Here is a 24,933-nt window from a genome sequence, read left to right as displayed (position 1 = left end):
GTAGGCGTACTCCTTGCCACTATTCCTTCCTACTTAAGTTGTATGCTATGAGTGTTGTCGTCTCTTTTTGCTTGCTAGCTTGTAACAAATGTTTTTTTAACGGTTTTCAAAGCTTTTTCTCTAATTCCATTTTTAAAAATCTTTTTTCAAGAAATGGGGTTGGATGTTGTGAGATAGATTTTGTTGCTTGATTTTCTTTAATTGCGAGTTAAGAATTGCAAAATCAATTTGTGAGTTCAAAGTAAGGTTGTAACACTTAGCAATGTCGTGTTTGTCTTAGGCTATTCATTTTGGTTATCCTCGTTCTATGGAGGACATAATTTGCAATTATATTAGATCGAAACGTGTTTCGAAAAACAGGTATGCAAGAGCCATAGAAGCTTGTTGATAGAAAACAATCCTCATTCTAAGCATCCTATCTTTTATATACTCTTTTGGAATAATAGAATTGTTTTCTATCAAAAAAGATACTCGCATTGAATAACATACAGATACAATGATACATACAGATTGTTGCAAGTAGCATCTCTAAATTATCACAAGACAGATACCATATAATCAGGCACACAAATGAAAAATGGAAACTATGGCATTGTTAAATTGTTTTTCTAATAGCTTTTGTCGATATACTTGGGGAGACGTCAAAACGTCATTCACTCTTTTGGACGAGCAAGCCACAGGGAACTAAGGGCTCGTAGTCTAGAGAAGTAATCATGGATTGCAAGAAGAGCACGAGCTGATTGACGAGTTGTCAATATTCGGTGCATTTGTTGCAGTGTTTGTTGTCGTAGATTGTCAGCCTGATATCATTATGCAAAGACCCTAGTTAGAAAAAGTATCTAGGGAAGATAGAAGTAACGGCTCGTGCTCAGGCCCACTGCTAGTAGATATTGTCTTCTTTAGGCTTTTCCTTTTGGGCTCCCCTCAAGGTTTTTAAAACGCATATGATAGAAAGAGGTTTCCACACCCTTATAAAGAATGCTTCGTTCTCCTCCCCAATCGACGTGGGATCTCACAATCCCCTTCCTCCCTTCAGGGCCCAGCGTCCTCACTGACACTCGTTCTCTTCTCCAATCGATGTGAGACCCCTCAATCCACCCTCCTTCGAGGCCCAACGTCCTTGCTGGCACACCGCCTCGTGTCCACTCCTCTTTGGGGCTCAATCTCCTCGCTGGCACTTTGCCCGGTGTCTGGCTCTGATACCATTTGTAACAACTCAAGCCTACTGCTAGCAAATATTGTCTTCTTTGGACTTTTCCTTTTGGGCTTCCCCTGAAGGTTTTTTAAAACACGTCTGCTAGAGAGAAGTTTCCACACCCTTATAAAAAATGTTTCGTTCTCCTCCCCAACTAACAAACCGAATGCAGAATGAGTGTGGGATAAAAGTTCAAAAGAAAGTTAAGCATACCTGGTGAATAAACCCCTCAAGAGTCCCAAGTTTCCCCATGGCCGTGGCCATTTGGCCCATGTAGTTAGCCACATTGCCAGACGCATTCGAAGAGCCAAGAGATCCACTGGACAATGTCTCAGCCAATGATTGCTGCAACGCTTCCATGCCTTGTGACAATGCATCTTCAGTTTGTTGTGAAGACTGCTGCAAGTTTGATATGCCCAACAATTGCTGTTCTGTGAGCGGCTCTAATTGATTTACAAGAAGCTGCAACAAAACCAATCATTTTTTAGTAAAACTCACAGCTTTACATCAAAACATCAGTTTACATCAATAATGCTTAGAAACAAAAAAACGTTCCCAAAGCGGAGGACGAAGGGCAAGGGCAGCTAGTACCACGAGCCCTCTGTCCCACACATCCATTCAGACGAATCGCTCGTGGTTCCCATAGAGGAGGAGGAAGGGCAAGGGCAGCTAGTACCACGAGTCCTCAATCCCACACATCTTTCAGACCAATTGCTCGTGGTTCCCAAAGCGGAGGAGAAAGGGCAAGGGCAGCTAGTACCACGAGCCCTCTGTCCCACACATCTACCCAGACGAATTGCTCGTGGTTTGCTTAATTGGCCATAACGGCTGGCCTTCCAAAAGTTTATATCATATCCTTAGTCTACATATTTGTTGTTCTATAAATATTGTGAGAGCATCAAAATGAGCAGACCTTTAGGAGCTCTGATGAACGGAAACCACCAAGCCACAAAAAACATCTTTCAGCTGGTGTTTTCCACATGCCAGACAACAAGTGAAAAACATCAGCCTTTGCAGCGACGCCTTTTAACTGAAAAAACTCGTCGTAGTGAAGCAAGATGCCATCGACAACCATTCGAAGTTCGGTATCGCTTGCATGAGAGTTTACGGCTGCTCTCAGTTCATTGATCTGCTTGTTTTGGTCTTCCAACCAACGGGCGTATTCCACATCGAACGCCATGGCTCCTGCAAATGTGAAGTAGCTGATGCTATGCAACTTCAAACTGAAAAGATAGCTAAAAGAAAATACATTTACTATCACAAAGTTGGTTAAGTTTATATAATTCAAGCGCATTTTGTTCGAGAAGAGAAACAGTTTCGAAATAAACGGAGCTTATTGAGCTCCCAACAACGGAAGGCGAAACAGCGTCGGGTTAATAATCATGTCAGATTACAATGTTTCTCACAGACAAACATAATCGAATCACAAATTTCAGGTCGTCTCGTGAAAGTAAATATCGTGATTCGAGATAGTTAAAGTACCATTTCCAGCCATAGAATGAGCCTGATCTCCAGAGCTTGATATGAAGATTCCCTAAACAGAGGGACACAATTTATAGGCATTTTAAAGAGATTCAAACTTAGGAGGTAAGAAAAAAAATCATGAGAAGGAAGTGCAGGCAACCTGCTGCCGTGCTCGTTGAAGCTCCTGCTCGAGTTGGGTCAACTTTAAACGACTACTCTCGAGCTGTTGGACATATGCCTACAGATAACATAAGATCGGGAAAAAAGTTGGATTTAGCGACGCACTCATTACATTTGTTATTTCGAACTAACCAAGTAATGTTAATTACTCATATTAGTTTGACATGCTCGGGAAGAAACGCTAAGCACGGAGGCAAATGATGAAGCGTCACAAGGTCTAGAGATACATAAAATAAAGAAACATCGACACAAAGATAACATACATGACTTTATATAGTCTCAAAATGAAACCTTTGACCTTCCATGAGACATTTCAAGAGTTTGTAACGTTCATACTTTATGACCATAATTAGCTACTATGTAACTGTAACCTAAAAATACATTAATGAAATACCATAAATCTAGATTTGAATCATCCATCGTAAATTTGTAACCATCTAAGAATAAGTGAAGCAGCTTGAAGCCCTGTTGCATAAATGAGACTTGATTCTTCTTAACGTGAAATTGATTGCAACTTGAGTTCAACTTTAACAGAACTTGACTTTATTTTTATCTTGTGGTAATTTGAACAACATTCTTCACGACTTCCTTCAAGTTCATATTGTATGATTGAGATGCCTTGGTTCATATCACCATGCATCAAATTCGAGAAATGTATTGTCATAAGCCTAGACATATCAAACGTGATTGCACGAAATGGTTGAATAATGGCTGCATCTCATTCTTTCTCGATTATTGCACATACAAAGATCGTACGATAAAGAGGACTAATGGAAGATGGCGCGAATCTCGAGGTCTCTACATCTATGAACCACACATGTCTATACGTGCTCTCGAGTGTCCTCTCCCTTTGAAGAACATTGTTGTTTGGGTCCTCCATCTATTTTAGTGTTAAAGAGTTAACATCCTTAGTTTAATAATTTGTCTGTCCAGCCAGTTTGTTAAGTTTCATTGTTCGAGTATGTATCCTAGGACCAATAAACGAGCTCGAGCTCCTTTTGACGCCCATTCTGATGTCAGAAGTCCATGTCCTATTGATTCCGAGAGAAGATTTCGGTATTTTGTACTTTCCAGTATGCTGAGGTTGTGAACTCCGATAGATCATTAGGCATACAACAACATTAGGCTTCTATGTTTGCAGTAGTATGCATGATTGTGAACTCTGATAGATCATTAGGCTTCTATGCTTTTCAGTATGCTGAGGTTGGATCATTAACACTTAATGAGCATGACGAGCATGTTGTATGCCTTTACACGTTTATTATGCATGATTTAGGATTCGGATAGCCCGTTATTGCCCAATTATGAGTTAGACTACCGCTATGTGCCATAGAGTGCTAGTTATGGTTTCCATAGACTATGAGTTACTGTTTCGCGAATTTTGGTCCTAGTACCTAGTCATGAGTTCCATAGCCTCCTTAGGTTAACCAAGTACCTTGTAGGGACAAATAGGGTGCAACCACTATTCGTGAACTAACCAACAGCGGTAAGGGTCTACTTGTTACACATAGCTTAGTTGTTACCCATACAAGATTTTAGGAGTCATAGAGGGTATAATACTACTGAAGTACCATCGGTGGTGCCTAATGGGGAGAGCCATGACCTATTTACTGTTCTAGCCTGAAGGGCGTAGTAACAGGTAGTTTTACTGTTCTAGCCTGAAAAAGCAAAGTAACAGGTAGTTACTGTTCCTAAGACATGTAATTCTACTGTTCTAACCCAATGAGGGTACATGAGCAGGTAGTTTGTTGTTCCAGCCTAGAAAGGCATAATGGCAGGTAGTTTACTGATCTTAGGAACAAGTAGATGTTGCCCGGTGTCACAATCATGCTTGTCCAAGGCCTGTTATCTATGGCTGCATGTCAGATGTCCCGGTCATACTTGTCCAGGGCATGTTGTCCATGGCCGCATGCCAGTTCCAAACCCCTTTTACATGCTTTGATCTTAGATAGGTCTTTACTATTACCGTTCACCAGAATCATGTCTACACCCATCATGGCTAAAATGCCCCAAAATGTACTATAGGGGATATGACTAGTTGTCTATTCCTCCTACCCTAAGTTATAGGGTATTTAAGCTATTATAGCCATATAACGTTGCTTTCTTCAATTTCTTTCAAATTGTTTTCAAATGTATTTCCTCGCTCAAATGTATTTTCTCGCAAACATGACTTGAGGCTTGAGCATACACCAACGTTGTCCGGGAAGTCCGAATTAGCTAACTTGTTTGCTGGGTTAGAACAAGTGCCGCACAATCGTTGTCCCACTGTCGCAAGAGTACAATTGCGACACCCGACACCCGACACCATTAGGGAGAATCCACTAATTAGAGCTCAGTAGGTAGATATATATGGAGTACAGTCACCATTTAGAGGAAAAAAAGAGGAAAAAAGAGCTCTCCAGACTTGTGAGCATTACCCTAGGGCCTTTCCATGAGTCACAACGACTCGAGGTTGTAGCAAATAAAACTTTGAGCTAATAATTATATCAATTTAAATCTTGAACTTTTATAAAAACATCAATTTACATCCCTTATTAGATCATGAATGAAAAACATTAGTTCACACGCGTGCAAACTTATAATAATATAATTAAACTCTCGAACATTCATACACGAATCAATTTAGACCCTTAGTTTAAAAATCATTCCGTCTCCAATTCTTACACATGTAAGCTTCTAAAAAAAACTCAAACCTTCTAATTAAAGGTCGTCCCTACATTTGAAATGGATGGTCTAAATTGATTCGTTTATGAAAGTTCAAGAATCTATCCGATACAATTACAAGTACGCACCCGTGAGAACGAACGTTTTTCAATAAGTTGCCTTTCTACTACTTCAATTACTTAACAAAATAATAGCAATGGAAACGACACCATGATCGTAGTAGAAATAGAAGGACAAATACAGAGCCATACCTTTTTCCGCAGTCGACTTTTTCGGGCAGCTTCACGATTCTGCGCAAGCCTACGTAGAGTCTGAAAGATAATAAGCCATTTTTGTCACAGCCAAGAATATGAATCTCTGATATCAATTACATAACTAATATAGGAGCACAACCTTCTGATCAGACTTGTCTTTTGTTCTATCACTTGAATCAGAAGCCACAGCAGCATTAAGCAGAACCATATCAAGCTGTAATAGAAATATATATATATGAATCATGTAGATGAAAAAGTAGAAGATAGCTCATTGTTAGAATAGGAAAGACATATTACCCTCTGGTTTTTGTCATCTGTGTCGACGTCTGTAGAGATGTCGGTCCCTGGACTGCCATCAGCCATGGCATATACTTCGAGGTTCTTTGTAATACTGCAATGATATGGAAACCAAAGGCATCACTGCATGGGAAATGCTGTGGGAGAATGACTGAAAAGGACTACATAGTACTGGATTCTAAATGAAACGACTCAAGCACACTGCTAGCAGATATTGTCCTCTTTGGGCTTTTCTTTTCGGGCTTCCCCTCAAGGTTTTTAAAACACGTATGCTAGGGAGAGGCTTTCACACTCTTATAAAGAACGTTTCGTTCTCCTCTCCCAATAGATGTGGGATCTCACAATCCACCCCCTTCCAGGGCCCAGCGTCCTCGCTGGCACTGGATTGTGAGATCCCACATCGGTTGGGGAGGAGAACAAAACGTTCTTTATAAGAGTGTGGAAACCTCTCCCTAGCAAACGTGTTTTAAAAACATTGAGGGGAAGCTCGAAGAGGACTATATCTGCTAGCGGTGGGCTTGGGCCGTTACAAATGGTATCAGAGCCAAACACCAGGCGATGCGTCAACGAGAAGGCTAAGCCCTGAAGGGGGGTAGACACAAGACGGTGTGCCAGCAAGGACGCTGAGCCCCTAAGGGGGGTGGATTGGGGGGTCTCACATCAATTGAAGAAGGGAACGAGTGACAGCGAGGACGCTGAGCCCCGAAGGGGAGTGGATGTGGGATTTCACATCGGTTGCGGAGGAGAACGAAACATTCTTTATAAGGGTGTGGAAACCTCTCCCTAGCAAACATGTTTTAAAAACCTTGAAGGCAAGCCAAAGAGGACAATATCTGCTAGCAGTGGGTTTGGGCCGTTACAAATGGTATCAGAGCCAAACACCGGGCGATGCGCCAACGAGGAGGCTAAGCCCCGAAGGGGGGTAGACACAAAACGGTGTGCCAACAATGGCACTAGGCCCCGAAGGGGAGTGGATTAGGGAGTCCCACATCAATTGAAGAAGGGAACGAGTGCCAGCGAGGATGCTGGGCCCCAAAGGGGGTGGATTGTGAGATCCCACATCAGTTGGGGAGGAGAACGAAACATTCTTTATAAGGGTGTGGCAATCTCTCCCTAGCATACGCGTTTTAAAAACCTTGAGGGCAACCCCAGAAGGGCAAACCCAAAGAGGACTATATCTACTAGCGGTGGGCTTGGGCCGTTCCAAATGAAGACTAAGAAAGACGAAAATTTAGTAACTTCCAACCTTAGAACCATTAGATACAAGAAAGAGCAAGATAGGCGTTAAAGACACAATTGGGAAAAATCAACAACTAAGCTGAAAGAAGAAGCAATGACCAATGATGGCCAAGGAAGAAGCTCTTGGCTAGTGATAAACCAAAGAACCATAAGAACTCCCCAACTCCAAAGCAATGATAACTCATCATTACATCTAAAAGCTTGATCCATGTTCCAAATGAACTTAGCAACTATCATTATATTTGAATGCAGCAAATCAGCAAGCAAAACCACCTCAGATATCGATTTTCGTGTTCTTAGTATTACACGAACAACACGACAAGTAGCCTAAGAGTTACAACTTAACATGCCTTGATGCAACAATGAGCAAATATAAAGGTAGGAACTTACAGTTGGTCACAAATGGATACCTCTGAAGCGGATTCGAACCGCTTATTCAAGGATTTTCAGTCCTTTGCTCTAATCAGTTAAGCTCTAGTAAGGGAAAAGCCCTTTACTCAAAGAAACAGTTAGGGCTTGATTTGCGTTTTCGTCAAGCTTTCGAGTCTTGAAACTACCGCCTAATCTCCCAACATGCTCAAAAACCGAGAGCTGCCCACCCGGCATCCCACACGCCACTTTCTTCTCATTTCTTCCTCAATTCGCCTGGTTTATTCCCCCTACAACAGTCACACCCAAGACACCAAAATCAAAACAACCCAAAAGCCTAGCTAATACTCGCAGGAGATTCAGAGATATGCATAGAAACCGATGAGGCCAGGACAAGATACAAGAAGCCTTGAAGAGAAGATAGAATCAAGTATATCAGCCATGAACAGGAAGCCAACAGGATATCAAGGAATAAGTAAAAACCACCTAGCTACAGGATCATCGGGATATCAACCACAACCTTTTGGGTCATGGAACTCATAAACCAAAGAGGTCAAATTCAGTAAATATCATAATCAACTAAAGAATCAATCAAACTGATGAACAGAGTATATACTTGATTTACCATAAACCCAGAAATCAAATTTACCCAAATGATGCAGAAAACTCTCTACAAGAGTCAAAACCATAAAAACCCCACAAAACACCGTACAAATCAACAATACCCAGATGTCAAAATCACCCAAAAAGGCATATCAGGACTTGGCAGCATGTATTTGACCTCAAACGAGCGCGACCCAGATGGCGAAAATGGAGGAATTGGAGAAATTAGAAGGCCCCCCTTACTCCGATCATGAATTTGAGCAAAAATCAGGAAGAATTGCAGTAGATAATCGGTTGGGGTTGTGTTAAAAGTCTGAGATGAAGGAAAGTAAACCCAGTGGAAGGTTTGATGACGAAGATGGTGGGGGCTGTGAGGTGGCGCTCGTGTATTACTGGTTTAGAGTGTGCGAAAGATGATGGTAGAGAGGGACGTTTGGGCGTTGTTTTTGCGTGGAAATCTTCAACTTTCCATTGGCCAATTGTTACTTACCTTTAGCTTGTTAGGTCGGTGGGTTTGACATGGATGATTTTGGGGGCAATTCTTTGTTAGTGATCTAAATTTAGGGATTGGGATTGAATTTGAATTTGAATTTGAAAATGCATACACCATTGTCAATCGCTTTACAGTTTGGTTGACTGATCTTGTGGCAACTCTAGAAAACTCCCAAATTCTGTTTTTGTGGGTAATTTGTTGAATATGGCAATAGAGTTGAGTAATGATCCATGGATTTGTTGAAACTATGGGCTTTAAACGTCTCAAATTTTTAGTAGAGACCGTGTTAAAGTGATAACTTGTGATGCTCGAGTAAAAGAGATTCATTTTATTTATGGGGTTGAGACCCACGGAGGTACATCCCGAATAGGGTGGGGAATAGAGAGGGGGAATGTTTTTCTTAGTTAGATAAACGGGGCCAGGGATGAAATTATGTTACAACTAAAGTCCACCGCTAGTAGATATTGTCCTCTTTGACCTTCCTCTAAAGGTTTTTAAAACGCGTCTATAGGAGGAGGTTTCCACGCCCTTACAAAAAAGTGTTTTGTTCTCCTCTCCAACCGAGGTGGGATATCACAATCCGCCCATTTCGGAGCCAAACGTTGTGAGACCCTCAATCCACCCCTTTTGGAGATCAGCCTTCTTCCTGGCACATCGCTCTGTGTATGGCTCTAATACCATTTGTAACACCCCAAGCCCACCGCTTGCATATATTGTCCTCTTTGGGTTTTCCCTTTCAAGCTTCCCCTCAAAATTTTTAAAACGTGAAGTTTCCACACCTTTATATATAATTCTTCGTTCTTCTCTCACAAATTATATTTTTCATCCCCGTTTTCGTCCACATACATTTCTACTTATTGGCCATATTAAAAATGAATACATCAATTAATTTTGAAACTCTTATTATAATATTATAATATTTAGATTTTTAAATATTTTTTAATTATTAAGAATTATGTTGTAATATTAAAATTTAAATTTTTAGAAATTATGTTACTTTCTAAATAAAATATATTAATTTTTAAATATATCTTTTTTACTATTTTTAATAAAGATCATATAAAAAAAATGGAGAATTAATTAATTAATTTTATATATTTATATATATATATATATTAGAATATTTTAATATATGCTAAAATAAAATAAAATAAGATTTTAGAACTCCAACATAAATTTGGTTAAAATTATATAAAATAATAAACTTTGTCGGATAGAAGTCGGCTAATTTAGAGAATGATCGGGTTTATAATCAAATAATACTCTCTCCATTGGTATGAGGCCTTTTGCGGAAGCTTAAAGCAAACTCATGAGAGCTTATGCTCAAAGTGGACAATATCATACACTCGTGGAGAGTCGTGTTCAACTAACAAACTCATATCTTATTAAAAAAAAAAAATTATTTATGTGAGATTCGTAATTCGTAATGGTCCAAGCCCACTCCAGCAGATATTGTTCTCTTTAGCCCGTTACGTATCGCCGTCAACTCACGATTTTAAAATGTGTAGGAGAGGTTTCCACATCCTTATAAAGAATGTTTCGTTCCTCTATCACACATTTTTCTTGTTGTTTCACTTAGATCGAACATGGATTTAGTTGCATAGAAACAAACTTTAGGTTTACAATCTTGATGTACGGATAATAAGATTCATTTTCCGTTTTACCTAGCTTACATAATAGGATCGAGAGAAATAAAAGAATGCAAATTAATTACGTGTGTTTGTCTGTTTGTTGAGTTTCAAAGATATATAAACGAGTTTAGATATAAGTTTAGTCATTGAACTTTGATATATGTATCTATTTGATTTATGAACTTTTAAAAATATCTAATAAGTCTCTAAACTTTTAATTTTGTATTTAATAGTTTCTTTGACACATTCAAAATTCTTAAAAATTAACAGATATGATAGATATAAATTTGAATTTTATGTCTAATGAAACCTTAGAATATTAATTATGAGTCGACGAAATCTGTGCATTTCAAAAAATAATTTAGAGACTAAATTAGCAATCTTAAAAGTTTAGTGTGAGATCCCACATCAGTTGGTGTGGAGAACGAAACACCCTTTATAAGGGTGTAGAAACCTCTCCCTAACAAACGCGTTTTAAAAACCTCGAGGGAAAACCTGAAAGGGAAAGCCCAAAGAGGATAGTATTTGGTAGCCGTGAGCTTGAACTGTTACAAATGGGATCAGAGCCAGACACCAGACTATGTGCCAGCGAGGAGGCTGTTCTCCGAAGGGGGTAGACAGGAGGAGGCTCTTCCCCGAAGGGGATAGACACGAGGCGGTGTGCTAGCAAGGACGCCGGCTCCGAAGGGAGTGGATTTTGTAGGGGTCCCACATCGATTGGAGAAAGGAACAAGTGCCAGCGAGGATGCTGGGCCCCGAGGGTAGACACGAGGCAGTGTGCCAGTGAGGATGCTGGGTCCGAAGGGAGTGGATTTTGTAGGGTCCCACATCGATTGAATGAAAGAACGAGTGCCAGCGAGGACGCTGGACCCCGAGGATAAACACGAGGCGATGTGCCAGTAAGGACGTTGGCCCTGAAGGGGGTGGATTTTGTAGGGGTCCCACATCGATTCGATTGGAGAAAGGACGTTGGCCCTAAAGGGGGGTAGATTGTGAGAATCTTCGGGGAGGAGAATGAAATACCCTTAAAAGTTTTAAACGAAAACTCAAAATAGAAAGCCCAAAAACGACAATAGCAGTTGGTCTAGGCCGTTACATTTAGAGACCAAATTAACATAAAATTCAAAATTTTAGAAAATAAATTTGTAAATTAGAGTAATTTTTAAGTACATGCATTTGGAAATGGTTGATTGTGACATTGATTTGGATAGATTGTGCATACATATACCAAAAATCTTTCCAACTTTAGATATGTCTCATAACCTTAGCTGCCTAACTGATTGATTATGTTTCAAATGTTTCAAATGTTTCAAAAGGTGTCTTGTCGCTTCTGTTCTATCACTTTCTTATAAAAAATTAAAATTAGGCATAAACTTTTTTTATTTAACGTTTTTTTTTTCTCCCGAACGAGCATCGTTTAATTGGCGTAGAACATATATCATCGAGCCAAAGGTTCGAGTATCTAACCTCACAAATTATTCATTAATTTTTTCAGTCTCCACGAGAAACATTGAAAGGTTAAAATGTCTATATGATACAATAATTATAATATGTTATTATATTTTTTTAAAAATCAACAACGTTCACTGTTAGTAGATATTATTCTTTAGCTCGTTGTGTATCGACGTCAGCCTCACGATTTTAAAACGTGTCTACTAGGTAGAGGTTTTTATAAGAAATGCTTCGTTTCCCCTCTAACCAATGTGGGATCTCACAATCCACCCCTTTGGTCTAGCATCTTTACTGGCATACCGACTCCAACATCCTTACTAGCACATCGCTCGATGTTTGACTCTGATACCATTGGTAATGACCCAAGCCTACCGCTAGCAGATATTGTCCGTTTTAACTCCTTATGTATCACTGTCGTCTCCATACCCGTCTCCAACCAATGTGGGATCTCACAATCAGGGATAATCGAGGATATTGTCCCCTTCACCGACTACGAACTCGAAAAGGATCTCTAATCTAAACTCCATACCTAATCAAATCGAAACAGGGTAGGGTCTGTGAAACCCGACCCCATAAGTAATTTTGTTATCCAAGTACAAAATACGAAGATTTGAACATTTAATCTCGAGAGGAGTACATGTCAATTATCGATGAGACATGCTCGATTTTTGTTTCGATTTCTTTTAGTTTCGTCCAACCAATAAAAGACAAATTTACCCTTGAAATTCTTGGTCATAACATGTGATTACATTGCATAATTTCTCAACTTGAAAGCGAAATCGTTAGTTTCTTGGATTTTTCCTTTTCACCCAAAATGTGGCTTTCAAGCTTTCGTGTTTCTATTTGTTTCTCCCCTTATTTGGTCATATTATTATTTTATTATAATACTTTTATTAGTGTGGATAAGATGATATTTAAATAATTAAAATCTGTAATATTTGCAAATAATATTTCTATTTTCGGGTTGAGTTGAATGGTCGAGTTATTTAAATTTTTTATAAATTTATATTTATTCACAATACATAATTATTTAACACAATTTTTAAAATATATATAATTATTTAACAAAATCAATAACGAGCGAGCAACGTTCTGGTATGCAATTAAGACGGTCAGTGTGATGTCTATGTAAGTAGTGCTACATGGGCGTCAATGACAATATGTGATGCAGAGGTGTAATCTAAAACTATGAAGCGATAACTTATATATACTATTTTTTTATAATGGATCGGATTGGTTCGGTTCATATTGACCTAATTTTTTTGTTCTCAAAACTCGAAAATTGAACCAAACTTATTCGATTTCAAAAAAAAAAAAAACTCAACCCAACCCTTATAATTCTGGTTAAGTTGGTCGGGTTGATTGGATTTTAAATTTCGATGTACACCGAGCTACAAACTTTTAAATTAGTCTCTTAATCGACTTTCTTTTCATATATTTAAAATATATATTTCTTTTCCTAAATTTTTTTTAAAAAAAACTATTATTATTATCATTATTTTGCTAAATTATATATCCAACTTCAAACTAATATGAAAATTAATTTTGAAATTTATTGAAAGTTTAGAAATTAATTTAAGATCCAAGTTTTTTTTTTTTTTTTTTTTTTTTTTTTTTTTTTTTTTTTTGACGAAAGTGGGTTTGATGTTAATGTGTGAACTAAAATAAAAATCAATTAACTTTTTATTTCGAATGAAATAAAAAAAAATTAAAAAAAGTATTAGCATTTAATATATATATATATATATATATATATATATATAATTTCGAATGAAAATTATTAGTATTTTATTTCTAAAATATGTTTAAATTTTTAAAAATTAAAAAAAAAAACTCAACTATTAATATATATATATATATATATAATTTGAATAATTTTTAATTTTTTACAAACTTTTAAATGTGAACATGATTTTTAATTTTTAATTTATTATTTATTATTATTATTATTATTATTATTTTGTGTGAACGAAATCAAAGTCAATAAATTGAATTTTTGGATATAATTGATTTACTCAATTGACCTTTTTTTTTAATTATTATTTTTTAAATTTCATTCAATGTACCTCAATATTGATTTATTCCCTAAATGCCCTTGTGAAAACAAAGTCTACTCCCCCTCAATATTCTTTCTAATTTATTTAACCAAATAAATATCCATTAATCTCTTTTTCAAATTATAGTTTCGACACGTTATTTAAGTCAAATAATAAACTTTTTTTTTATCCAAATTAAAAAATTATAATTCCCGTCTCATTTACCTTTTAACACGTTCGAAAATCGAACCAATATAATTTTAAAAGTTAGAATTTTGTCCTTATAATTTAATAAAATTTAATAAATCGAGAAAATACTCATAATATAATAGAGTAGTTTTTTTTAGAGTTTTATCAAATTATAGAAATTAATTTAAATATTTAAAGTTTCGAGGATTAAATTCTAATTTTTTAAAATTATAGGGACTAAATTGATAATAATAAATTTTACCGAGCACACAATTTTTCATAATTCCACGGATGCCCTTGAGATGCTAGCAAATTTGACATAGACAGCTCCTTTTTGGTATTCCAAATTCCACTGTTCACTCTAATTTCCTTTCCGAATCTTTGGGATGTTCATATTTATTTTATATTTTATTTCTTAAATTAATTCCGTGGAAAGAAAGTAAAAATAATTTTGGTATTTTTTTAATTAAAAAATGGTTTCGTTTTTTAATTTTAGAATCATGTTGCTGACGTGGCAGTGATGCAAGAAAGCTTAACAAAAAATAAAAATAAAAATAAATAAATAAATAAAATAAAATAAAATAATCGTCCCCTGAAGTATGGTATTTTGAAAGTATTTTCTTTTTCCTTTCTAGAAGTTTTTTTTTAAAATAATATTTAATAATATAGATATTAATTTTTTTTAATAGTTTAATAACATGTACGGTCGAGATTTAGATCTTTATCATTGAGGATCTTATTACTTCACTAATTGAACTATATTCAAGTTGATTTAGAAGTGATTCATAAAATAAATTATATTATAATAAAGATAAGTACAAATTGTCATAGATCATATTTCATTTCGATTATTCTTCTCTCGACCAACTTCACCTCCAACGACAACTCGAGCAACTCATGAACTCGACGATGCAAGCAAACACTCATGCGAGCGTTGACATGACGACATCTTCACATTGACACCACAAACATCGACGCAAATTTTCAATAGCTACTTTCCATTGACACCACAAATGGCAACGATCAAGTCAGTGTCCAACGATTCCACGATGGTCGAAACAATCCTCTCTAGCGAAGATAAGGTAGCAATTGTTTTTCCCCGACGAATCGGTATCCACAAGGGTTTGTTCGACGTCATTTGGTTGTACTACGAGGGTTTTTGTGATCTACATGTAAGCCTCTTCAAAACTACCTTCTTCAACTGTGGGTGCCTCGTCTATATATAATGACTCACGCTCATGATTTGGATCAGAATTCAGAATCCGAATTTGATACCTGATGACCCCAACATCTCCTACAACATGGTCACATTACCTACTTCTCGCTTCCAAGAGTGAAGACTATGTCCACATACCAACACAGGTCATTTTAACATATTTTGTCTTCACTCACATGCATCTCACGAGACCACCCAACATAGAAATTGCTCAATGTAGGTTCGGTTCATTTATATACCTTTTTTACTCGAGTGTCACAGTCTAAATTCAAAGAGTTTGGTCCTCACGTTCGTTATAGTTTAATAAAAGATTTTTGAATGCATAGTCACATGTATTATTATTAAATAAAAAATTTATAACTTTAGCTTTTAAAACAACTATTATACTTTATTTAATACTTTTAAGCATATAATATAAGTATATATTTTCAAACGGTCAAATTGATGTAATGTGGATCATTATTATAAAACTATAGTGTTATATAAAATAAACCAAATTATTATATACTTTTGACTTATTTTCCTACAAACTTTATTAAAAGTGAACAGGTCATCAATAAACAAAAATAGAAAGGATGATCAAGTCCAATACTTTATTTTTTAAATAATAATAATAAATAAATAAATAAAATTTGATGGTGATTATCTCAATGATGAGCCACACACGTATGATTTCAAAGGTCAAATATCAAAATTTTATAAATTATAAGTTAATTATAAATTAGTCGGACTGATAATCCGACCAACTCAGACTATCTAATCCAAATTATAAAAGTTGGGTTAGGTTGATTTTTTCCGATTTAGATTAGGTTGAATTGTCGAAAAATCGAAAATTCAGTTTGATTTTTCAATTGACATTTTTTTATCGGGTCAACCCGACTAACTTTACCATACTTCAAAAAATAATAATAATAATAATATTTAACGTTTGTAACTGATGTTAGTGATGCATTGTGATCGATAAATAATGTTTTTTAATTTAATTTCAGTCTTTGTAAATTTATCTAATTTTATTCTAAATTCGTCAAAAAGTTTATATTTAGCCCTCAAGTTAAATAAAAATATTTTTTTAATATTATATTTTTTATTTTTCAACATGTATAACGTGACTTCGAATATATTTATTTTTATATTAGATGAGTTGAAAGGAATATTAGATGAATATATACTAAAATAAGAAAAAAAATGTTAATTATAATTTTTAATTTTTTTTAAAAGATAAAAATACTTACTTTTAAAAATATTTTAAAAAACCCTTTAAAAATATTCAACAATCGTATCAATTTCCGTTCTTTTTAAAAAGATTTTAGAGTATTTTTTAGAAAATATCTCCAAGTTCAAAATTAAAATAATTAAAATAAATTTTGATTTTTTTTTTTATAAATGATAAAAAAAAAAAATAATACCTTTAAATCAATATATCTAAATATTATTACATAAATTATATGAATAATTTTTTAAAATTAATTTAATTTTGGAAAAAAATAAAAGTGAAATAAATTAAAATTAGATTTATACTCTTTCCTCGAAAAGCCAATGGTCCCAAACGGTAGTTTCACACGTCAGCCATGGATTGGGGGACACGTATTCACGGTGTTCTCAGAATCCGAAACCTAGAATTCCAAGTCAGACATGGCTGCGCACGTGGCTTAATTCTTTATTATTATTTTTTTATTTTCTAAACAAAAAAATGTTCGAGTTTATCAGCTATTCCAATATTTTACTCATTAATTAATTAATTAAGCTCAGAAAATTATCATTATTTATTAATTTAATTTATCCTAAATAATATTAAAAAAATTATCGATTAATAATACATGTCAATTAATAATTAATTTTAATTAAATTAATTTAAGAAATTATTTATTTATTTTATATTTACTATATATATATTAGGGGTGATTTAGGGACATGTGGAAAGAAGCTTCTATTGGGTTTCTGTGTGTTTCATTTTCATTGGGGATTTTCCCTTTTCTCATTTTTCCCCCAAATTTTCCAACCCTAACATTTTCCCGGAAACCGCCTTTGTTTGTTTCCCGAGAAAATTTCTCCTCGCCTCCGTACTTCTTATATAAATCACAGCCTCACACTTCCATCCTTCCACTCTAAAATCGTTCACAGAACTCGGAATCTGATGGATCTTACCGCCAAGAAGCAGTCGAAGCGCCGATCTAGGAAATCGGCCGCCGCCGATTTCAAAGTCGTGTACATTTCGAATCCGATGAAGGTGAAAACCAGCGCCTCCAGGTTCCGATCTCTCGTCCAGAAACTCACTGGCTTGGATTCCGACGCCGAGAGGTTCATGGAATTGATTGCCGCCGCTGCCTCCAGTGATCGGAATAATCTTCAATCGTCGACATCGGCGTCGGCGTTCCTTGATTATCAACTCCTCGGCGATGACGATTTAACTGATTGTGATCATCGGCTTGTGGCGGGAAAGATTGAAACGGCGGCGTATCAGTCGTCGGTGGCTCCGCCGGAGGATTTGGTTATGCAGAACTTTGATGCGAGTTTTGCGGAAATGTTCCAAAGCTTTTTGCATGAATCTTCTTCAACGCAAACTGAGATGCCAGGTTTCAGTGCTCTACTGTAAATTCGATATTACGTTTTAATTTCTCCATTTTTTTTTTTAAATAATGTGACGTGGATTTTTCTTGTCACATTTCTTTTGTGATCATAATATTATTTTTAATATAATATAGTGAATTTTGAGTAATTTATACCGAGTTTATTTGGGTTTGAAATAACTTTTGGGTGGTCGAGATCGAACTAGTAGTGTTCACTCAGTTAAAGTTGAATTGAGTTCATGTAACAGTTCAAGTTCACTACTAGTCGATTTTATCTATTTTTGTCTGTTATATATCGTCGTCATCTTCATGATTGGAGAGGTTTCTATACTCTTATAAGAAATGTTTGGTTTCCTCCCAAACCAATGTGAGTCCTTACAATCCACCCTCTTGGGGCTGGTGTCTTCGCTGGCACATCGCTTGGTGCCTAATACCATTTATAACAACCCCAAGCCCAGTATTAGTAGATATTGTCCGTTTTGGCCGGTTATATATCGTCGTCAACCTCATGGTTTTAAAATGTGTCTATTAGAAAGAGGTATTCACACCTTATAAGAATGTTTCGTTTTTCTCTCTAACCGACGTGGAATCTCATATATGAAAACTTCAAAAAAAAAAAAAAAAAAAAAAAATGAAAATCATCTTAAATATATTGACAAACTAATATAACGGCATATTTCCAAGATTAATCTTGAGCCTTAATCCATAAATCTATAATTAAAATTAAATCACAAAATAATTCTAATTTCTAACCATCAAAAAATAAATAATAAAATGTGTTGATTCGTATCAAATTATGTATAAATAACTCATTTGTAACAAAAAAAAAAAAAAAAAAAAAAAAAAACTTATTCTAAGCTAAACATCTTTGAAGTTCTTAACCACTCATTGGAATCAAGAAATGAAAATGATTCGATCACAAACTTTCTCGGATAAGTTATATAATAGACAAATTTAAATGTTCGGAGATTTATTCGACACTTTTATTAATTTTAAGGGCGTATTAGATTTGAAAGTTTAAGAATATGTCGTATATATATTGACTAAATTTGGGACAAAGAGTATAAGGGTGAGGAAACCTCTCCGCCCATTAAAACTGCTAGGTTAATAAGTATATGTAATGAGTCAAAACTTACAATATTTGGTAGCAATAGGCTTGGGTGTGAGATCCCACATCGGTCGGAGAGGGGTGTGTGAAAAGCTCTCATTAACAGACGTATTTTAAATCGGTGAGGCTGACGGAATTACGTAGAGGCTAAAGCGGACAAGCTTGGGTGTGAGATCTCAGATCGGTTGGAGAGGGGAACAAAGCATTCCTTACAAGGGTGTAGAGACATTTCTATAATAGATGCGTTCTAAAGTTGTGAGGTTGATAACCATACATAATGGGCAAAACGGACAATATTTACTAGCAATAGGCTTGAGACGTTACAAGTGGTATTAGAGCTAGACATGAGGCGGTGTGCCTACGAAGACACTAGGCCCCCAACGGGGGTGGATTGTTAGATCCCACATCGAGTGGAGAAGAGAATGAAACTCCCGAGACGTGTTTTAAAATTATAAGACTGACAACGATACTTAATGGACCAAAAAGCAATAATGACAGTCGTATGAATCTCCAAAAGTTCAAAAGTCCACCATAAATGATGGGAGAATGGTGATGGGTGCATTTGAACGTGAGCATATGGCACTATTTGTGACATTTTAGTACCGGAGAGATACATTAATGAATTGAAACCACATCCGAATGAGACAAATCCTAAGGATAGGATAGCTAAGAAAAAATTTAAAAGAATTACGTTACTACCTATATCAGCAACATGCACGTTCTTTTTCGGTGGCTCAATTATAGAAACTTCATTGTTAAACGTGCCTTACTTAATGGATGTGACTGATGACAAAGTGAGCTGAAATGATTCGTGTTCTCACTCTTAAGTAGTGAGGAGTGGACAATATGACCACGTCGTAGAGGATGCAAAGGAATGTCAGAGCCATTAGATGCCAACTCCCGATCCGAATCCAAGATAAATTATCAATTCACTATATTAGCTACTCTTGAAGTGAAAATATATTATTTGAGTATATAATATTCTTTTAACTTAATTACTGATGATATTTTAAATAAATAATTGAAATTGTTTTTCTAAAATATAATACAGACAAAATAGTTATTGGGCCTAACTTTAGGGCCTGAAGTATTAATCTGCAGTTTGAGATCCAAAACTTTATTGGGCCTGGGCCCAAATGTGAAGAAGCCCACTGTCCTCGTATGAGTGCTCTAGGGTTTTTACCGCTCTTCTCTCTCTATATATATTCAGCTTCCGGATATTTCGGAGGAAAAGGAAAGCGGCCGAGCAACACAGCTTGGAGCTGAATCAAACCCTTCTTGCTGCAGCCCCTTCCTTTTTTCTCTTGTTTCCGCCGTCGCTCGCCGGAAAGTCACCCCCACCTTCTGCCGTGGCCCTTTATCCATCTCTTGCTCATTCTTAAGGTCTGTCCGGATCTATGTTTTTTCTTTTGTTTGTTCGTTTTGGTTTCTTTAGTTTAATCAACTTCAAAATTGGGGAAATTTGGACTTAGGTGAGATTTAATTTGAAATCCTTCCGAATTCGAGGAAAAGAAATAGAAGGTTTGTGTTATGTTCTGTTTAGATTTGGTTGAATCTTATCGGATAGGAATTTCGTTTACATCGCTATTGACTGATTGTACTGATTAGAATAGATCGTGATCTGAGTGTCAATTCACAGTTAGCAACGAGTAAAATCATGGTAGGAGTTGTTGTTCATGTTGTGTTTCGGACTAGGGGAGTTATTAGACAGATGAGGGTTTTATCCTGAAGCACTAGGATCGTTTGGAACGAAGATTTTGTTACAGCTCAAGCCGACCCTACCAAATATTGTTATATTTGGGCTTTCCTTTACAGGTTTACACACCCTTATAAAGATGTTTCGTTTCCCTCTCCAACCGATACAGGATCTCATGATCTACCCCTTCGGGCCCAGCGTTCTTGCTAATACTCGTTCTCCTCTCCAATCAATGTGGGACCCCCCAATTCACCCCCTTTGAGGGCCCAACGTCCTCGTTGTAACACTTGTCTGGTGTCCATCCCCTTTGGGGCTCAGCCTCCTCGCTGACACATTGTCCGGTGTTTGGCTTTGATACCATTGTAACAACCCAAGCCTACGACTTGCAGATATTGTCCTCTTTGGACTTTCTCTTATGGGCTTCCCCTCAAGGTTTCAAAACGCGTCTGCTAGGAAGAGGTTTTCACACCCTTAAGAATGCTTCGTTCTCCTCTCCAACTGATGTGGGAGCTCACAGATTTTCTTCGTTTCATTGAAAAGAATCATTTAGTATTCGTTTGAATGTTATGGGAGGCTATCCGTTAATTTGAATGCATTATTTATCAATCTTGTTTCTTTTCCAGATGGAGAGCGGGAAATATAAGGATGATGGAGATGATAAGGCGAAAGACAGAAAATCCAATATTTGCCACGAATGTGGCGCTGCTTTCAAAAAGCCTGCTTACTTGAAGCAACATATGCAAAGCCATTCGCTCGAGGTATGTTGAGAAGTTCAATATCAATTTCGTTTGCTTAAATCAAGTGCCCGTGTTTGGTTTTTTATTTTAGCCATCCTAATTACATGTTCTTCGCCCGGTTTTCATTTATTATGAATTATTCACAGGTTCTTACTGAATTCCTTCCTGTCAATTCATTATCTTTTCTCTTGAATTGAAGAACATTGGTTTTGCAGGAAAATCCTTAAAATATATTAACATAATATGAAAGATTCTGGATACCTCAGCGTGAAGCATTGGATCCCACATTAAGAACTCCAAAATGTATGAGGCTGCATTTTCCTAGCTTGATTGGATCAGTATCAGGTTGGGAGACCTCCTGAGAAGCTCCATCAAGGGGCCTCACTCACGCTACTATAGTTCGAGGTTTGAAGTCGAGTAATTAAGAATGTTGGGAAGTTACTTTTTAGTTACTTAACGTAAAGTTGACCGATTTTATTGTATTATGTCAATGCAGAGGCCATATATTTGTACCGTAGATGGCTGTGAAGCGAGTTATAGAAGAAAGGATCATTTGACTCGACACCTTCTCCAGCATCAAGGAATGTTATTCAAGTGTCCTATCGAAAATTGTAGCCGTGAATTTGCATATCTATCCTGTTTGAATCGACACTTGAAAGTTTTCCATGAAGGTGATACTCCTGAAGTTGAATGTCAGAAGCGTTTTGTTTGCCCGGAAGATGGATGTGGAAAGGAATTCAGATATGCCTCTCAACTGCAAAAACATGAAGATTCGCACGGTTGGTCCCGATCTTTTCTATAAGAATTTAATCTTGACTGTTTGACTCGATGTATCATGTATTAATTTCAATATTTACTGTACCGTAGCTAAGCTAGACTCGATAGAGGCATGCTGTTCTGAACTGGGTTGCATGAAAACATTTACGAACAAGCAATGCCTCAAGGCTCATATGCAGTCCTGCCACCAATACATTGAATGTGAGATTTGTGGTGAAAAGAAATTGAGAAAGAACATCAAGCAACATCTCCGACAAAAGCATGAAAGTGACGGTCCACAAACGACAATTCGATGCACGTACGAGGGCTGCAGTAATGTCTTTTCAACAGTAAGTAGCTCAAACTCTGCAAACATCTCCGTGCTTTGTTTTTCTTTAGACTGGAACGATCTTTGATATGCTCCCTCGTTATTGATCTCCCAGAGCTCGAATCTCCGACAACACATAAAGGTCGTGCATCTGGGACAAAAACCTTTTGCTTGTTGTTTCCCTGGTTGTGGCATGAGATTTGGGTACAAGCATGTTAGAGACAATCACGAGAAAAGTGGCCAACATGTCTACACTGATGTAAGTTAGCATTTAGCCATCATCGCTTATTCGTATACTTTTGACCTTTAGATAGATGATTAACGGAGCGTTTTGCTCTGGAATCAGGGGGATTTTGAAGTAGCTGACGAGCGATTCCGCTCGAAGCCAAGGGGTGGGAGAAAAAGGGTTTGCCCAACTGTTGAAATGCTTATACGGAAGAGGGTTACCCCCCCAACTGAGCTGAATTTCATGATGGATGAGGACTGTTAGTATGTCCCTACTAGACAGAAGCCAAGCCAACCCAGCCAGACCCCTTGTTGATACTAATCCTACGCTCATTAGAAGTATTTTGATAGCTTATGACTGATAGAATCTGTATGTATAATCCGTTCATATTAGAAGTATTTTGATAGCTTATGAATGATAGAATTATCTGTAAGTAATGTAATATATACTACACTTTCCCAGAATTAGAACAGTCATAGTATGTATTTTTGTGTTCTTTGTATGATAATCAGGGAGTCCTTCGATCATTATCGACCGTTTTACCTATTGTAATAACTCAAGTTCCCCGTTAGCCGATATTGTCTTCTTTAAGCTTTCACTCAAAATTTCTAAAATGTGTCTGCTAAAGATAAGTTTTCGTACTTTTGTAAAGAATGTTTCATTCTCTTCTCTCATTAATGTGGGATTTCACAATCCACTCCTCTTTTGGGTTTAGCGTTACTAGTTGGCCACTCGTTCCTTCCTTCCATTGATGTGGGATCTTTCAATTCATCCATCTTTGATTGCCAATATCTCGTGTCCACCCTTCTTTAAGGCTTAGTCGATGTAATGGTTGCGTGTTCATCCCTCTTCAAGGCATATTGTCTCGTGTTCATCCCTATTCATAAGCTACCACATTGTCTGGTGTTTTGACTCTAATATTATTTGTAATAGTCTAAGCCCACCGCTAATGGATATTGTCATCTCATCTTTGGGCTTTTCTTTTCGGACTTGTTTTCAAGGTTTTTTAAAACGTACGCTAGGGAGGTTTCCACTCCCTTTTAAAGTGTTTCGTTTTTCTCTTTAACTGATGTTTGATCTTACACGTATCATATTATTAGACACGAATATATTCATAGCATTTTATCCATACTTATCATACATGATAGATCATGGTGTCTCACTGACAATCATAATCAACAGAAACACGTAGATAGAGTTACTGAGTACGTATTGTACGTGTTATTCATGCCTCAAACAATGTCATACAATCTAGCTCCTCATTGACATTCACGATTCACATACTGGTTACAGTTTCAGACTCACTTGATGCTTCTAAGCTCATCTTAGTCCGTCGTTTTTAGGTTCATAGAACACATAACGAAATACAATATAAATTTTTGAAGGGTCTAATTTCAATTAAAAAAAATCGAGATTATTTCATATCGTAGTACGTGGAATCTAGTAGAGTCCCATTTCATTTGATTACTTAGCAGAAAAGACAAAATATAAACATTTTTCATATGTTTTAAATCAATTTGGATCTTATGAAATGAATGTCAAATATAGGAGGTTAAAGGTTAAAGGTTAAAGTCAAACATGAAATTTTCTAAAGTAAAAAATGAATGTCAAAAAATGACAACTATTACCCTTTCTAAAGCAAACATCGAATTTTTATTTTCACATTGAAATGACGTTAAATAATTTTCACGTGTTATATTTAGGAGTGTATATAAGTTCGGTAGGTTGAACTGGAAATGTTTTGGACCAACTTGAAATATTGGGTTGGGTTGGTGACTCGAGCACCCCGAATAAAGTTCATAACCCAACTCAACTCAACCCTCTATCTTTCGGTTGGGTTGTTCGGTTCTTATTATTTTTAATTATTTAAAAAAATCTTACTTATCCCGATACATGTTACATTAATAACTAAAATCTTATAAAGTATAAATATCAAACATTTACAAGTCAAAACGTATCATTAACATCAGTTAGTTAAATATTCTTACTGTTCTTAAAAGTAGGGTTTAGAGTTGGGTTGAAACTCTATTTTCGGGTTGGTTGGGTTGACTCAACCAGATGTCAACGTGCAAACTAAACCGAACTTGCAATTAAAAAAAAAAAAAAAAAAAAAAAGAACACAACTCGACCATTGTAGTGTAGGTTGAGTAGTCCGAGTTAGTCGGGTTAAATGAATGAACAACCTAGTTATATTTAAGAAGAGAAATCTTCCATTACGACTTCTAACTCGAGC

General features: G+C 36.4%; 3 protein-coding genes across 8 annotated transcripts; 2 read left to right on the top strand and 1 right to left on the bottom strand.

Annotated features, from left to right (window-relative positions):
• Positions 1-401: 401 nt before the first annotated feature.
• Positions 402-8,781, bottom strand: LOC111801992 (transcription factor TGA2.2). Of its 6 annotated transcripts, none has more exons than XM_023686248.2 (10): positions 8,388-8,768; positions 7,684-7,952; positions 6,055-6,148; positions 5,897-5,971; positions 5,755-5,814; positions 2,820-2,897; positions 2,678-2,729; positions 2,109-2,380; positions 1,409-1,657; positions 402-800 (listed from the first exon to the last, which is right to left on the bottom strand). In XM_023686248.2, exons 3-10 carry the CDS (start codon positions 6,118-6,120, stop codon positions 654-656), a joined length of 999 nt encoding a protein of 332 aa, XP_023542016.1. In that variant the 5' UTR covers positions 6,121-6,148; positions 7,684-7,952; positions 8,388-8,768; the 3' UTR covers positions 402-653. The 6 variants fall into 6 exon arrangements, with proteins under 6 accessions (XP_023542016.1, XP_086982997.1, XP_086982995.1 ...); XM_087126871.1 differs by having other exon boundaries at positions 568-1,272; positions 7,704-7,952; positions 8,388-8,781; XM_087126869.1 differs by having other exon boundaries at positions 568-1,272; positions 8,312-8,780.
• An 8,416-nt stretch (positions 8,782-17,197) lies between these two features.
• Positions 17,198-17,998, top strand: LOC111802297 (uncharacterized). The gene has a single exon (XM_023686607.2). It carries the CDS (start codon positions 17,417-17,419, stop codon positions 17,873-17,875), a length of 459 nt encoding a protein of 152 aa, XP_023542375.1. The 5' UTR covers positions 17,198-17,416; the 3' UTR covers positions 17,876-17,998.
• Positions 17,999-20,180: 2,182 nt separating this feature from the next.
• Positions 20,181-23,230, top strand: LOC111802700 (transcription factor IIIA). The gene is made up of 6 exons (XM_023687161.2): positions 20,181-20,340; positions 21,277-21,411; positions 21,887-22,169; positions 22,258-22,496; positions 22,590-22,733; positions 22,821-23,230. The coding sequence occupies exons 2-6, from the start codon at positions 21,277-21,279 to the stop codon at positions 22,962-22,964; spliced, it is 945 nt and encodes a 314-aa protein (XP_023542929.2). The 5' UTR covers positions 20,181-20,340; the 3' UTR covers positions 22,965-23,230.
• Positions 23,231-24,933: the final 1,703 nt, after the last annotated feature.

Source organism: Cucurbita pepo, chromosome 9, assembly GCF_057944985.1.
Source record: "Cucurbita pepo subsp. pepo isolate OVF chromosome 9, ASM5794498v1, whole genome shotgun sequence".
Taxonomy (NCBI): Eukaryota; Viridiplantae; Streptophyta; class Magnoliopsida; order Cucurbitales; family Cucurbitaceae; genus Cucurbita; species Cucurbita pepo.
Note: the sequence above shows the minus strand (reverse complement) of the source record. Positions and strands in the feature narration are given on the sequence as shown.